The sequence below is a fragment of the Heterodontus francisci genome, chromosome 4, assembly GCF_036365525.1.
Source record: "Heterodontus francisci isolate sHetFra1 chromosome 4, sHetFra1.hap1, whole genome shotgun sequence".
Classification (NCBI taxonomy): Eukaryota; Metazoa; Chordata; class Chondrichthyes; order Heterodontiformes; family Heterodontidae; genus Heterodontus; species Heterodontus francisci.
This window is the reverse complement of record NC_090374.1, coordinates 116795998-116811542: the sequence shown is the minus strand read 5'-3', so window position 1 is coordinate 116811542 and position 15545 is coordinate 116795998. Positions and strand designations below refer to the sequence as shown.

At 45.0% G+C, this 15545-nt stretch overlaps 1 protein-coding gene across 3 annotated transcripts in view; it reads left to right on the top strand.

Moving 5' to 3' along the window:
• frmd3 (FERM domain containing 3) overlaps positions 1-15545 on the top strand; it is a 387539-nt gene that overhangs the window by 321238 nt on the left and 50756 nt on the right. For 2 of the 3 annotated variants that reach the window (XM_068028873.1, XM_068028874.1), the window contains one exon: positions 178-299. In XM_068028873.1, coding sequence (XP_067884974.1) covers positions 178-299 — 122 coding nt within the window. The remainder of the gene's footprint in view (positions 1-177; positions 300-15545) is intronic. The other variant, XM_068028875.1, reaches the window with a different exon arrangement.

The following is a 15545-nucleotide window of genomic DNA, read 5'->3' as shown; positions in this document are numbered from 1 at the left end:
ACATTTAAAGTTGCATATAGATTTAAAAACAAATAAATAGCATAAGACAGGTTGCTTACGACAATGAGCTGTTGAGTATAGGAAGGGGAATTCTATCACCTTGAGTAAGTCACGTATTTTTAATTTCTTATGTTTGCAGAGCACTGATTGGGCTGACTCTGCCATCATCTTTTTCAGGTCCACACTTGCCCAGAGCCGCAGTTGCTATTCTTTATCCAAGCAGTTGATAACAAGCATTGAGACAACAAAATCACTCCTATCATCCCCCGGTGAATATGAGGAGCAATCTGCCACGGATGGTGAGAATTCATTCATACCTATTCTCCATTTGATCAGCTTCTTCAATCTAAAAGAGGCTGGATAACAGATTAAAAACGAGTTGAAAACCAGACACTTTTCATTATCTTAAAACTCTATTCTTTGCTTAAACAATATTAGAATAAGCAGTCATAAAAACAAGAAATTCTGGAACCACTCAGCAGGTCTGGCAGCATCTGTGGAAAGAGAATAAGCAGTGTTGAGATTGGCAACACTACATGTTCGTGTTTGATTGAGAGTAATCAAACCAGATTAAAGTTACCCTGATAAGGCACTATCACAGGGGACGAGCTCCATCAATCATACCCTTCAGTGAGGCAACAACAATGGAAAGTTGTCCAATCAGCATCTAGCACTCAGACAAATGTCTCCTGTAAAATTGCTACATGCACAATTTTCACAGTTGTTAAAATAAGGCAAATATGAATTTTTATACAATTGTATAAATTGTATACAATTTTATACATTTTTAACCTGCAGCAGTGTCTCTTCTTTCTGCATAATGGTTTGGTCACAGGGAGATTATGTGTTGCTACACGTAGGGCTGGATTTTATTATCCCTCCATTGCGAGTGGTCGCAGGTGTGAAAAATGACGGTGGTCCTACCTGTGAGGTTAGTCGCCACACTGCCGCAAGTATGCAGCGGGCGGCCATTTAGCATAATGACAGCAGCCAACCCCCTTAATCACGTGGGGGTGGCATTGACGTTGCTGTTATCCGCGTCTCCTGATGTTGGATTGCAGAGTTCTGCCCTCCCCCCACTGTCCCAACAGTATCCACTTGCAGAGGTCCTTCCTTCCCTCACATCTGCGGATTGAGCTCAGCGGCAATGTTCAATGTGAAAAAGAATTCCACAAGGTAACAATGGATAGTTTACCTAAGCTTTGTAGGCACTGATGACTTTCGCCTCGGTAGCCCCAGCTTTTTAAAGACGGGAAAGTGAAGGCACGTGAGTGCCCAACGTCATGCATAAGATTATGAACGCCTGGTAGGATCGCAGTGAATTAGATACAGATTCATGCAAAACAGTATATCACAGATTTAAATTACGATCCCGTCGCGTCGTGGCGAAGGTGCCACCACGGAACTTCGGCACCTCCAAGAAAATCAGAAACCGGCATTATGGCGTTGGGTTCCGTAACAACTGATTCTCTGGCCCCACCCTCCACCAAAAAACCCACCATCTAATGTAGCATAAAATCCAGGCCATAAGTCTCCTTCCTCTGACTGATTCCCCCTCTCCCCTCTCTGTCCTGCTTTGGCTCAATGCCTCACCTTTGCTTGATGGCCTTTTGATTGCTTATCTTTTTGTAAAATCAATTATAATTTTAGCCTTCAATCAGACATCAGTTACAAATAAATTGGCAGTCTCATTGTTAAAGGCCACAATTATAGCAGCCTTGGAGAAATTGAAATGCCACACTAGTATAGTTCTGAGACTGGGATTAATGTATAGTAGTATAGACATATGGCATTATGTAGTACTTGGTTGTGTTGTGCATTGAATTGTCGTGCTTGACACTGAAAAGTAGGTAATTGTTCCTTCCCCCAGAAATTATATTTTTTACCTTGAAAAGAACAATAAGATAATCAGAAATAAAACAGCAAATCAGAAAATGACCAGATTGGTAGGATTTTAATTTTTTGATTTATTTATTTTCTTTTCTAAAATTAATTAGTCAATCTCCCTTGGCATTGTACACAGGGAGCCTAGACCATGTGCAGTATTCAAGTCAGACAAGGTTAGATGGTGGAGAGATGACTGGACCTAAACAGGAAAGGGATGAGGATGTAGACAGGAAGGGGAAGGGGTGAGGGAGAGGAGAGAAGGGAAGAAAGAGGAGAGGAAGAAGGGTGAGTGAGATAGGAAGAGAGGAGAAGAAGGGAGGTAAGAAAATAGAAGAAGGGAAGGAACAGGAAAGAAAGGAAGCTAGATGAAGGAGAGAGGAAAGAGGAGGATGGTAATGTGGATGTGGAATGGATGCAGAAGAAGGGTAATGAAGAGGGAAGTGGAAGAGGGATGCAGGAAGGAGAAGGGTGGAGCTGCATGGGGTGTGGGAGTGGAGAAGAATAGGAGGAGGAAATGTAGGATGATTGGTGGAGTGGGGCAGGTTGTGAGGGATGATTTCCCTGCTCAACAGGGGAGGGGCTTTGCAGGCCGCAAGTATTCAGTGGAGGTCACAATGTTGGTGAATGGGGAGTGAGACGAGCACTAAAATGCTGCACAGTCTAGGTGAAATCAGTAACAACAACTTACATTTATATAGCATCTTTAACATAGTAAAATATCCCAAAGCAGTTCACAAAATTTGACACTGAGCCACATGAGATATTAGGACAGGTGACCAAACTGACCAAATACTTGATCAAAGAGGTAGGTTTTAAGGAGCATCTTAAAGGAGGATAGAGAGGCAGAGAGATTTAGGGAGAGAATTCCAGAGTTTAGAGCCTCAGCAGTTGGAGGTCTGGCCGCCAGTGGTGGAGCGTAGGAAATGGGGATGCCCATGAGACCAGAATTGGAGGCATGCAAAAATCTAAGGTTTGTAGGGCTGGAGGAGATTACAGAGGTAGGGAGGGGTGAGACAGTGGAGAGATTTGAAAAGAAGGATGAGAATTTTTTAAATGAAGCATTATTGAACTGGGAGTCAATGTAGGTCATGGTTGGTTGATGGTTGAAGACGACTTGATGTGAGTAAGGATATTGGCAGCAGAGTTTTGGATGAGCTCCAATTTACTGAGGGCGGAAAATGGAAGGTCAGCCAGGAGAGCATTGGAATCGTCTTGTCTAGAGGTAACAGAGGCATGGATGAGGCTTTCAGCATCAGATGAGCTGAGGCAGGATCAGAGACGGGCAATGTTATGGAGGTGAAAGAAAGCAGTTTTGGTGATAGTGTGGATGGCAGGTCATCTCAGGGTCAAATAGGATGCCAAAGTTACGAATGGTCTGGTTCAGCATCAGACAGTGACCAGGGAGAGGGATGGAGTTGGTAGCTAGGGAATGGAATTTGTGGCAGTGACTAAAAACAATGGCTTCAACCTTCCCAATATTTAGAGGAAATTTCTGCTCATCCAGTACTGGATGTCGGACAGGCAGCCTGACAAATCAGACAGTGGAGGGGTCAAGAGAGGTGGTGGTGAGGTAGAGCTGGGTTATGTCAGCGTACATGGGGAACCTGACATTATGCTTTCGGATGATGTCGCCGAGAGCTAGCTTGTATATCAGAAATAGGAGGGGTCCAAAGAAAGATCCTCGGGGAACTTCGGAGATACCGATGTGGCAGTTTGAAGAGAAGCCATTGCAAATGTTTCTCTTGCTATGTTTGGATAGATAAGAATGGAGCCAGGAGAGTGCAGTCCCACCCAGCTGAACAATGGAGGAGAAGCATTGGAGGAGCATGGTGTGGTCAACCATGTCAAAGGCTTCAGAAAGGTTGAGAAGGAGGAAGGATATTTTACAATTGTCACAGTCACATGTTATTTGTGACTTTGATAAGGGCCATTTTAGTGCTGTGACAGGAGTGGAAACCTAATTGGAAGGGTTCAAACATGGGCTTGTGAAAAAGATGGGCATGGATTTGGGAGGTGACCATATGTTCAAGGACTTTGGAGAGAAAAGGAAAGTTGGAGATGGGGTAATAGTTTGCAAGGACAGGGATGGGTCAAGGGTGGGTTTTTTTAAGGAGGGGGTGATAACAGCAGATTTGAAGGGAAGGTAGACAGTACCTGAGGAGAGGGAACCATTAACAGTATCAGCAAACGAGTCAGGAAGGGAAGTTGAATTTACTGTAAATAGGTTTGAGGGAGGAGGGGGTGGGTCTCATGGGTAAGATGCGGTCACACAGGGCATGAGGGGACATGGGAGAGAAACTAGAGAAAGATGCATGTTCAGGGCAAGGGGAAACCTGAGGGAATTTGGCTTTGTGGGCTAGGAGAAGGGAGGGAAGTGGTAGAGCTGAATGGATGGTCTCGTTATTAGTGACAAACAAGTCCATCCTCGCACTTGTTGTTGGAAGTGAGGGTGGAGGAGGCTTGGGAAAGGGGCTTAAGAAGATGGTTTGTAGTGCGAAGGAGGAGTAAGTTGTCTTTGCATTCCAGGACAATGCTGGAATAGTAAATGGCGGGCTGGGGCTGGGGCTGGGGCGGTGGTGGTGCTAAAGGCTAGACTGTTGGGAATTTTAAAGTGCATTTGGAAGTGACTTGGGGGAGAGATTTTTCAAGAGGCAGTAACAGAAAGAAGTGGGGTTGGGAGGGGGAAGAGGGATGCGAGTGGAGAGGAATACAAGGAAGTGCTCAAAGGTGGTCTTATCTGTAATTGACATGATGGGAGTAGAGAGGTCATGTGAGATGGCAAGATTGAGGGGGTGGCTGTAAATATGGATAGGAGAGTGTATATGGAGGGAGAGATTAAGGGAAGATATGAGAGCAGTGAACTCAGGAGAGATGGAATGATGAAATGGAGGTTGAAATCACCGAGAATGAGAAGTCTCTCAGTGCTAAGAGTGAGGATGGAAAGCAGTGAAGTTATCTCAGTGAGAAACTTGGTGTGGTACCTCAGTGGGCTGTAGTACATGAGGATTTTAAAGGAGAGGTGAAAGGCAGGGAACAAGGTGAAATGTTCAAAGGAGGAGAAGGTGGAAATTGTAGGAAGTTTCTTGCTGGGAAGATTGGTCACAAAATGCTGCTCAGTGGAGGTGGAAGGTCAGTATAATTTGATACGCAAGGGCATGAATGATTTTTAGTGTGTGGGATAGGAGGCTTGGGTTTATGAGTGTGGGTGACTGAAAGACCAATTGTGCAAGCCCACAGGTTGATTTGAAGCATTTTGTGGACAGTAAAATAGTTAACCAGCTGGGTGGTATGCAGGTATGTCTGAGTTGTAAAGGCACAATGATGAGAACAAAAATTAAATTTCCTTTTAATCTTTTTGACTTACCTTGCTTACCTAGCCAGACCAACATGGCTGCTCATTGACACAAACCTAGACTACTGCAGTGACACTTTGTGGCTAGAGCTTGCAATTGTAGCCACAACCTTTTTTGGTATGAATTTTCAAAATAATGTTTTGCAGCTGTTCTTTCAGTAGCTAATATTACGTGAAATTTAACATTGAATAATCCTATTACAATGCCACTTGTAAGCATAACAAATACTGTTAAATGTTGCCATTTTACTTCTAGGTATTCCTTGTAAAGATAGTATAATGATGGGCTGAATGACCTCCTGTGGTGTATGATTCTATAACACAGGACTTTTCAAGGCATTTTGAAATAGAATGCTGCAACCCAATCAGATTTCATAATATATAACTAGTCAATCTCCGGTTGTGTTGCAAACATGCAGTCAAGACCAGTGAGTAAAGAGGGAAGAGAAGGAGGCAGATATTGGACAAAGGGGGAGGAGGAGCCAGGGAAGCGAGAGAGGAATTTAATTGTGGAAATGAAAGGGGAGAGGAGGTGAAGAAGAAAGAAGGGAAGCCAGCCATCAGGGGAGGGGAATAATAGCCAGTTGTGGTGGAGTTCCATGGATGGAAAATGCATTGAGTGGGGGCGGTGGGTGATGGTAAAAAGGGAAATTAAACAGGAGATGGGTAGCTTATGAGGAGAAACATCAGCCAGTGGAAGAAGAGATTAGCAGTCAGTTGATAGGTTGGAATGAAAAATGCAGCTAGCAAGGACTTCCTTATTGGGTGAGGAGTGTAAAATTTCTGTCTTAATTTTTCATGTTATTTTGCTTCTTGCTTGCTCAAATGCTGGGACTTTGTATTATTGCTTCCAGAATTGAGATAACCACTGGCTACTTGGATTAAAGGTTGGGGGGGCGGTGGTGGGGGCGAAGTTCACCTTTGGTGGGGGCACAAAACGGACATAGTGAATTGGTCGTGGATTGCTTCCTCAGTGTGAAGGAAGGAAATGTGCTGATAACTGGTTGGAAGGGGATTAAAAGGTTTCTCAGTGGGTTTGGGGACAGGGAATTGTGCAGAGAATATTGTTGCTGTTAGTGTAGAGCAGAACCTGGCTCATCGGGTTGATTTTGTGCCAAATATTTTTTTCAATGGCAGAAAGAGACATAAGCTTGTTTAGTGATGGGGGCGGGGGATGAAATCTTTCTCAGCAGGTGGTGAGTGGAATGTTGAAAACTTGCTTCTATTAGGACAGAGGTGGGAGGATTGCACTGTCTTTTCTAGTTCCACTTCTCCACAGATCACAACATACATTTAAATGTTTACCCAGTTACTGATGTGGTCAATTGTATACTCTTTACCCCAGAATAAAATACACCAACCAGGTTTCTCTGGTGAACAACAAAATTATCAGTTTATTATCAAACAAGACTTATCCAGTAATGAAGCAAAGCGTTAACACACCGATTGAAATATGTAAGTTCCATTTTTAAATTCCTCACACACATACTCAAACATACACACTGAAAAAAATACAGAAATTCTCTCGGCAGAGTTCTGTTACAAAAAAAAAGACAAAAAAAAAACTTAGGCCAAATACTTGCTAATACTTGCAGAAAAAAAATATGGAAGGATGTCAGTCATCCCTTTTGGTCTGGCGTCTGGGTATACGATGATGGGTCACAGGGATCTCTTCTAAAGCAGTTCTTTTTAGGCGGCATTGAGAATTAACCTGGCAGAGTTTTCCAGCTTCTGAGGAGAGATGCAGCACCAGGGATTTTAGCTCTCCCACACTAGATCTTTGCAAGGTTTCTTCAAAGAGGAAGAGAAAGAGATGAGTTGGGTGTTTTTTCCTTGTGCTGCGCCCAGGTGAGAAAGGGGTCTAGGGGTTTCCTCTCAGCCTTTGCCTGATTTAACTGGAACAGGGTTTAATTTTAACAAACACCATGTTTTTAACTCCCCCTGAGTGAATCCTTGTTCACTGCTCTCCAATTGTAAGGCCAAGAAATCAATCAAACAGGTTTTCTTAGATTTAAACAAGAAAAGTGTAAGTTTATTAACCTTAACACTCTAATACGGTTAAAACTGCTACGAATACACAACGCAACCACGCTAGCATGCACACGCGATAAACACACACCGACAGAGACAGAAAAGTAGAAAGAATAAAGGGGAAAAGTTTGAAGCAATAGCTGGGGTTTACTATCCTTTGAGTTCGATGTAGAGTCTTCGATTGCAGGTAAATCATGCCGTTTTGTTGGGGCCCATTGGATGCTTTTAAACTTGTTTCGATGTAGAAGTCTTCTCTGTAAAGGTTTAAGTGTCTTTAGTGGATCTGGAAATTCATGTGAGAGAGAGAGAGAGAGCTAGCCAGAAGAGAAGCTTTCTTCCAAGTTCAGTTGCAATCTGACCCAAACTGTGCTGTGAGCAGTTCAAACAAAACCTGGGCCAGCAGACTGTGTGACTAGCTGTTTTAACAAACTCCTGCATTTGTGGATTCTCCATCTTAGCAGACACCCTGGAATGATGGCTTTCTTACACATTCAGTGTCTGGCGATCAAAATCCATTTGGTTAATTGGATCAGGGAGCCATTCTACTGTCTCCAAGCACTGTCTCTTCCAGCAACAGTTTAAAATCAATGTTAATGTGACAAAATTAATATGCCTCATTTGTGGCAGGTGGGGTCTTCATGACACTTGGCAAGTTGATCTCCAACAGTCTTTAAAATAATTCACACCCCAACTGACTTGAAAACAATATCCAAACCCCAAACAGAAAGTCAACCTCCTGACCTCCATAAACATGTGGCTTCTCTGTAAACATCTTCCCCAGGTCACCAAGGTTTCTGTTGTTTGTTGAGCTTAAAGCACATGATTTCCAGCAAAGGTTGTTTTTAAACAACCTCTCAAGTGTCCTTTCAGTGAACTTGGTAAAAAAAAACACATCCATGGAATCTTTTCAGTTTTTAAAACACAAGTCCTCAAAACAAAACATTAAAAAATGGAAGCACTTTCGTAACATTTAACAGGAACAAAACCTTCCTGGAGGTCAGCAAGTGCTGCTCTTTTTTTTAAAGACTTGACAAAGAAATGTGTTTGATTTTATTCTATGAATAATACATACTTATTCTGATACTTCCTTTGATGCCAGAAATGGCTATTGCTTTCAAGGTCGTTTATAAGGGTACCATTTGGGCTGTCAGGTAATGTTAGGAGGCAGCCTCTTGGTTAATAATCTGTCACATAATGGTCAATTGACAGTACGGGTACCTTTGGAATCCTGACACCACTCACCCATTTTAATATATAATGATAGATAGACGTGTTGTAAGTGGCATATTTTCTTTGATGCTTTACTATTTAGTACACTTGTTAGGGAGGAAAGTGCTTGTCCAGATCTATTTCCCAAAGCATGCTGACTGTTGATTGTCACGGTTTGGGAGTCATTACCCATTTTTTTCACAGAAAGGACATACTAAAATGTGATTTTGTTTCAGCAAAAGAGGGCCTAAAAGGAGTTAGCATTCCAACACAGCCCTGTGCTGAGTTGTGGATTGGTAGGCAAGCATACGGAAACTACATTGCAAAATTGGAGATGCTTCTCTGTGACCCAGACAATGGGTAATTCATTAGCCATGTCTGGTTATTCAGAAGTACACCTTGTACATTGGTTTTGGGAGACCTTGTTAGATTTCTGTGCAGGCTGTGAGGGCCTTTTAAAATTCACAAAACAACCACCTAGATCTGCTGAGCAACAGAAGGTTGTGATAGGAGTAAACTGTTGTGGATGGTAGGACAGGATACATAGATATTATGCTTTTAATTTGAGTAATTAGAAAAATAATTTTTAATTGTTATGATTTCGAACCTTCAATTACTTGCTTCTTGTATCCCATGTGAAGGTAAGCCCACACCTTCCTTCAACTGATATGTGGTTTTATGTATCAAGCAGTCTTGAGTAGCCAACAACACGATGATCAATAAAGTCTTTTGACCATCAATTTACACAGTGGAAATAATATGGTTTAATACTCGAAGTTGCTGATCTTTTTGACTGCCAGACAAATAACACTCTTGCTCAGCCATGAATCCGGTCTGTGATGACGGAAAGCTAAACAATAGAAAGAGCAAACATGGCAGCTTTCAGTAACTTACAGAAATTGACACTCAGTCCACGTTTCAGAATAGAAGGTTTACAGCACATAAAGAGGCCATTTGGCCAATCATGTCTGCACCGGCCAAAAGAAAATAGCCACCCAGCCTAATCCCACTTTCCAGCATTTGATCTGTAGTCCTGCAGGTTATGGCACTTCAGGTGCACATCCAGGAATCTTTTAAATGAGATAAGGTTTTCTGGCTCTATAACCCTTTCAATCAGTGTGTTCCAGACCCCCACTACCCTCTGGGTGAAAACATTTTTCCTCATCTCCCTTCTAATCCTTCTACCAACACTTTAAATCTGTGCCCCCCTAATCACTAACCCCTCTGCTAAGGTAAATAGGCCCTTCCCATCCACTGTATCCAGGCCCCTCACAATTTTGTAAATCTCAAACAAATCTCCTGTCAGTCTCCTCTGTTCCAAGGAGAACAACTCCAGCCTATTCAAACTTTCCTCATAGCTGCAATTTTCTATTCCTGGCAACATCCTCATAAATCTCCTCTGTACCCTTTCTAGTGCAATTACATCCTTTCTGTAATGAGGTGACCAGAACTGCTCACAGTACTCAAGTTGTGGCCTAACTAATGTTTTATATAGTTCCAGCATAACCTCCCTACCCTTATATTCTATGCCTTGGCTAATAAAGGAAAGGATTCCATATGCCGCCTTAAAAAGCTTAAGGACCTGTCCTGCTACCTTTAGGGATCGGTGGACACACATTTCAAGGTCCCTCATTTCCTCTACACCTTTCAGTATCCTCCCATTTATTGTGTATTTCTTTGCCTTGTTTGACCTCCCTTAATACATCACCTCACACTTCTTTGGGTTAAATTCCATTTTCCACTTTTTTGCCCCAGTCCATTGATATCTTCCTGCAGTCTACAGCTATTCTCCTTGCTATCAACCACTTGGCCAATTTTTGTGCTGTCTGCAAACTTCTTGATCATTCCCCCCACATTTACGTCCAAGCCGTTAATATATATCACAAAAAGCAGGGGACTGAGTACTGAGCTCTGTGGAACCTCACTAGAAACAGCCGTCCAGTCACAAAAACACCCGTCAACAATTACCCTTTGTTTCCTGCTACTGAGCCAATTTTATATCCAGCTTGCTACATACCCCTAGATCTCATGGGTTTTTTTTGCACAACTTGTATTTATATACAAGCCTTTAACATAATAAAACATCCCAAGTCACTTCACAGAAGCATTGTAAGACAAGGCACAGTTAGGGCGGTGCGGTGGTTAGCACCGCAGCCTCACACCTCCAGCGACTCGGGTTCAGTTCTGGATACTGCCTGTGCGGAGTTTGCAAGTTCTCCCAATGACCACGTGGGTTTCTGCCGGGCGCTCCAGTTTCCTCCCACAGTAGGTCGATAGGTAAATTGGCCATTGTAAATTGCCCCTAGTGTAGGTAGGTGGTAGGAGAATTGTGGGGATGTGGTAGGGAATATGGGATTAATGTAGGATTAGTATAAATGGGTGGTCGATGGTTGGCACAGGCGCAGTGGGCCAAAGGGCCTGTTTCAGTGCTGTATCTATGAATCTATGAAAAAATATGATACTGAGCCACATAAGGAGATATTCGGTAGATGACCACATCTTGGTCTAAGAGGTAGGTTTTGAGGAGCATTTCAGAAGAGAGAGAGGTGGAGAGGTTTAGGGAGTCAATTCCAGAGCTTAGGGCCCAGACAGATGAAGGCACGGCCACCAGTAGTGGAGTGATTAAAATCGGAGATACTCAAAAGGCCAGAATTAGAGGAGTACAGATATCTCAGAGGGCTGTGGGGCACTGATTACAGAAATAGGGAGGGGCAAGGCCTTTGAGGGATTTGAAAACAAGGACTGAGAATTTTAAAATTGAGGCATTGCTGAAAAAGGAGCTGAAGTAGGTCAGCGAGTACAGGGATGTTGAATGAATGGGATTTGCTGCAAGTTAGCTCACAGGCGACAGAGTTTTCGATGACGCCTAGTTTATGGAGGGTGGACTGTGGGAGAACGGCCAGGGGTGTGATAGAATTGTCATGTCTAGAAATATCAAAGATATGGATGGGGGTTTGAGCACCAGATCAACGGAGGCAGGGGCAGAGTCAGGTGATGTTTTAGAGGTGGAAATGGGCGGTCTTAGTGATGGTATGGATATCTTCCTCTTTGGCCTCCTTGTCTCGGGAGACAATGGGTAAGCGCCTGGAGGTGGTCAGTGGTTTGTGGAGCAGTGCCTGGAGTGGCTATAAAGGCCAATACTAGAGTGACAGACTTTTCCACAGGTGCTGCAGAAAAAATTGGTTGTCGGGGCTCTCCCCTTGCGCCTCTGTCTTTTTTCCTGCCAACTGCTAAGTCTCTTCGACTCGCCACACTTTAGCCCCGCCTTTATGGCTGCCCGCCAGCTCTGGCGATCGCTGGCAACTGACTCCCACGACTTGTGATCAATGTCACAGGACTTCATGTCGCATTTGCAGACGTCTTTAAAGCGGAGACATGGACGGCCGGTGGGTCTGATACCAGTGACGAGCTCGCTGTACAATATGTCTTTGGGGATCCTGCCATCTTCCATGCGGCTCACATGGCCAAGCCATCTCAAGCGCTGCTGACTCAGTAGTGTGTATAAGCTGGGGATGTTGGCCGCCTTGAGGACTTCTGTGTTGGAGATGCGGTCCTGCCACCTGATGCCAAGGATTCTCCGGAGGCAGCGAAGATGGAATGAATTGAGAGGTCACTCTTGGCTGACATACGTTGTCCAGGCCTCGCTGCCATAGAGCAAGGTACTGAGGACACAGGATTGATATACTCGGACTTTTGTGTTCCGTGTCAGTGCGCCAGTTTCCCACACTCTTTTGGCCAGTCTGGACATAGCAGTGGAAGCCTTTCCCATGCGTTTGTTGATTTCTGCATCGAGAAACAGGTTACTGGTGATAGTTGAGCCTAGGTAGGTGAAATCTTGAACCACTTCCAGAGTGTGGTCGCCGATATTGATGGATGGAGCATTTCTGACGTCCTGTCCCATGATGTTCGTTTTCTTGAGGCTGATGGTTAGGCCAAATTCGTTGCAGGCAGCCGCAAACCTGTCGATGAGACTCTGCAGACACTCTTCAGTGTGAGATGTTAATGCAGCATCGTCAGCAAAGAGGAGTTCCCTGATGAGGACTTTCCGTACTTTGGACTTCACTCTTAGATGGGCAAGGTTGAACAACCTGCCACCTGATCTTGTGTGGAGGAAAATTCCTTTTTCTGAAGACTTGAACGCATGTGAGAGCGGCAGGGAGAAGAAAATCCCGAACAGTGTAGGTGCAAGAACACAGCCCTGTTTCACGCCACTCAGGATAGGAAAGGGGTCTGATGAGGCACCGCTATGCTGAATTGTGCCTTTCATATTGTCATGAAATTAGGTGATGATACTTAGTAGCTTTGGTGGACATCCAATCTTTTCTAGTCGTCTGAAGAGACCACGTCTGCTGATGAGGTCAAAGGCTTTGGTGAGATCTATGAAAGCAACGTAGAGGGGCTTCTGTTGTTCGTGGCATTTCTCTTGTAGCTGACGAAGGGAGAACAGCATGTCAATGGTCGATCTCTCTGCTCGAAAGCCACACTGTGCCTCAGGGTAGACACACTCAGCCAGCTTCGGGAGCCTGTTTAAAGCGACTCGAGCAAAAACGTTCCCCACTATGCTGAGCAGGGAGATTCCACGGTAGTTGTTGCAGTCACCGCGGTCACCTTTGTTTTTATAGAGGGTTATGATATTGGCATCACGCATGTCCTGTGGTACTGCTCCCTCGTCCCAGCACAGGCAAAGCAGTGCGTAGAGTGCTGAAAGTATGGCAGGCTTAGCAGTCTTGATTATTTCAGGGGTAATGCCGTCCTTCCCAGGGGCTTTTCCGCTGGCTAGAGAATCAATGGCATCACTGAGTTCCGATTTTGTTGGCTGTATGTCCAGCTCATCCATGACTGGCAGAGACTGGCTGCATTGAGGGCGGTCTCAGTGACAACATTCTCCCTGGAGTACAGTTCTAGGTAGTGCTCAACCCAGCGGTCCATTTGCTTGCGTCGGTCAGTGATTGTGTCCCCTGATTTAGATTTGAGGGGGGCGATCTTCTTGATGGATGGCCCAAAAGCTCTCTTAATGCCATCATACATTCCTCTGATGTTTCCGGTGTCTGAGGCCAGCTGAATATGACTGCATAGGTGTTGCCAGTAGTCATTTGTGCAGCGCCTGGCTGTACTTTGTGCAGCGCTTCTGGCTGTTTTAAGTGCTACGGATGTTAAATTGCTGCAGGCTTTTTTGTCGTTCAGCAGTGCAATGAGCTTAGCGGCTATGACAGGTTCCAGCTCTTCAAAATGAGATTGAAACTAGTCTGCATTCCGCTTCACACGTTTGCCATAGGTGGTCATGGCTGACTCATAGATGGCGTCTCTGATGTGGGCCCACTTGGTCTCTGCATCCCCTGTGGGAGTGTTTTGAAGGGTTTTTCAAGTGAATTTAGAAATTTTTGTAACAGCTGTGGATAAGAAATTCTGCTCGTGTTGATGCGCGGATGGCCCTTCTGCTTGGAGTGATGCAGCTTCTTTGGTTTGAGTCTGACCTTGCTGCACCCCAGGGAGTGGTCTGTGTCGCAGTCCCCACTGTGGAAGCTGTGTGTGATTTGAACACAGTTTAAGGACGCTCTCCTTGTGACGATGAGGTCCAGCTGGTGCCAACGACGTGATCTTGGGTGCCTCCAAGAAACCTGGTGACACAGTTTAGTGTGAAAAAACGAGTTGGTGATGCAGAGGTTATGATAGGTACACAACTCAAGCAGTCTCTGTCCATTCTCATTCATCCTTCCAATGCCATAGCACCCAAGGCAGGAGGGCCATGAGTCATAGTCAGCCCCAACCCTGGCACCAGAAACTCTTTGCTCAGCATGATAGAGCCACATTCAAATGGCTCAGAACGCATACTGTCCATCCGACTGCTCTCCGCCTCTGGTCCAGTACACCTATTCATCATCTATGCTCCAACACTCTGCTCCCCACCTGAAGATAAAGACCAGTTCTACGAGGAACTCCATCATATCATTAGTAGCATCCCCAATACCGAACATCTGTTCCTGCTGGTATGGATATATGGTTGGAATAATAATAGCGAAAAATAGTGAAATATTTCTGAGTTCTGGCTGTTCTTTGTCATATTAGTAGCAAGAGGTGAGCTGCAGAACTGAGAACAATATTTTGTTCACTGTTAGGTAATGCTAAACTCGGAGCTGTTAATCAGTACCAGCAGCAGACACGCTGGCTAAGATGCACATACTGGGCTGGATTTAATGGGCTCCCCGGAGACAGTCTAGGAAGTTGGGGGGCCCATGGAATTGCGACGAGGGGTGGACTGCTCGTTGCCTTCCCATCACAACGCGATTAAGTTGGGGGCAGGAAAAGCCAAAGGTGGCCTTCCCGCCCAGAGGCCAATTCAAGCCCTTTAGTGGCCAATTGTTAGCCACTAACGGCCTTTTCCCACTGCTGCTCGAATTATGCGAATGGTGGGGAGGCCTCCCCCACATGGGGGAGGTTGCCCAGAGAAATGAGGCAACCTTCCTATGGCTTGGAGAGGGAGGCCTCCTCCATGGGCAATCTGTGGCCCACAGAAGGCCCCTGCTGGCAAACACCCCACCTCCTGTAACACCCCTGCACTCATCGCCCTCCCTCCCCCGCCTCACTTACCTTTAGTCTGGGTCTCCAGCGGTGGGCTGCTCCCGGGCCTCCTGTTGTATTGGCAGTGGCCACTGCTCCCAGTGAAGCTGCCGATATTATTGGGCTGCTCGCCCTCTGGCTGACAGCTCTTGGAGGTGGGATCTCTGCTCTTAAAGGGACAAGAACCATGGCACCGGGCACTTAAATGCCTGAGCGCTTTGAATCTTTCTGAGGGGTTGGGGCTCCAGAGGACTGAGGCAGGGTTCTACTCGCCTTTTCAGCCCGGTGCAGGGAGCCCTGCTGGTTCAACTAAATCCATCCCACTGACAGCACCAAGTCGCCAATACCAAACAATTAGCTTTGTCTCCTTACTGCAGCCTAGTAATCACTTTTTAAAATTAACTTTTCTGCCCAGAGAGAACATGAATGTTAGTCCTTTAACTGATTGATTGCTAGATCAAACAGCCTGGCTTGTTCATTGATTACCGCCTTGTTTCTAAACAATATG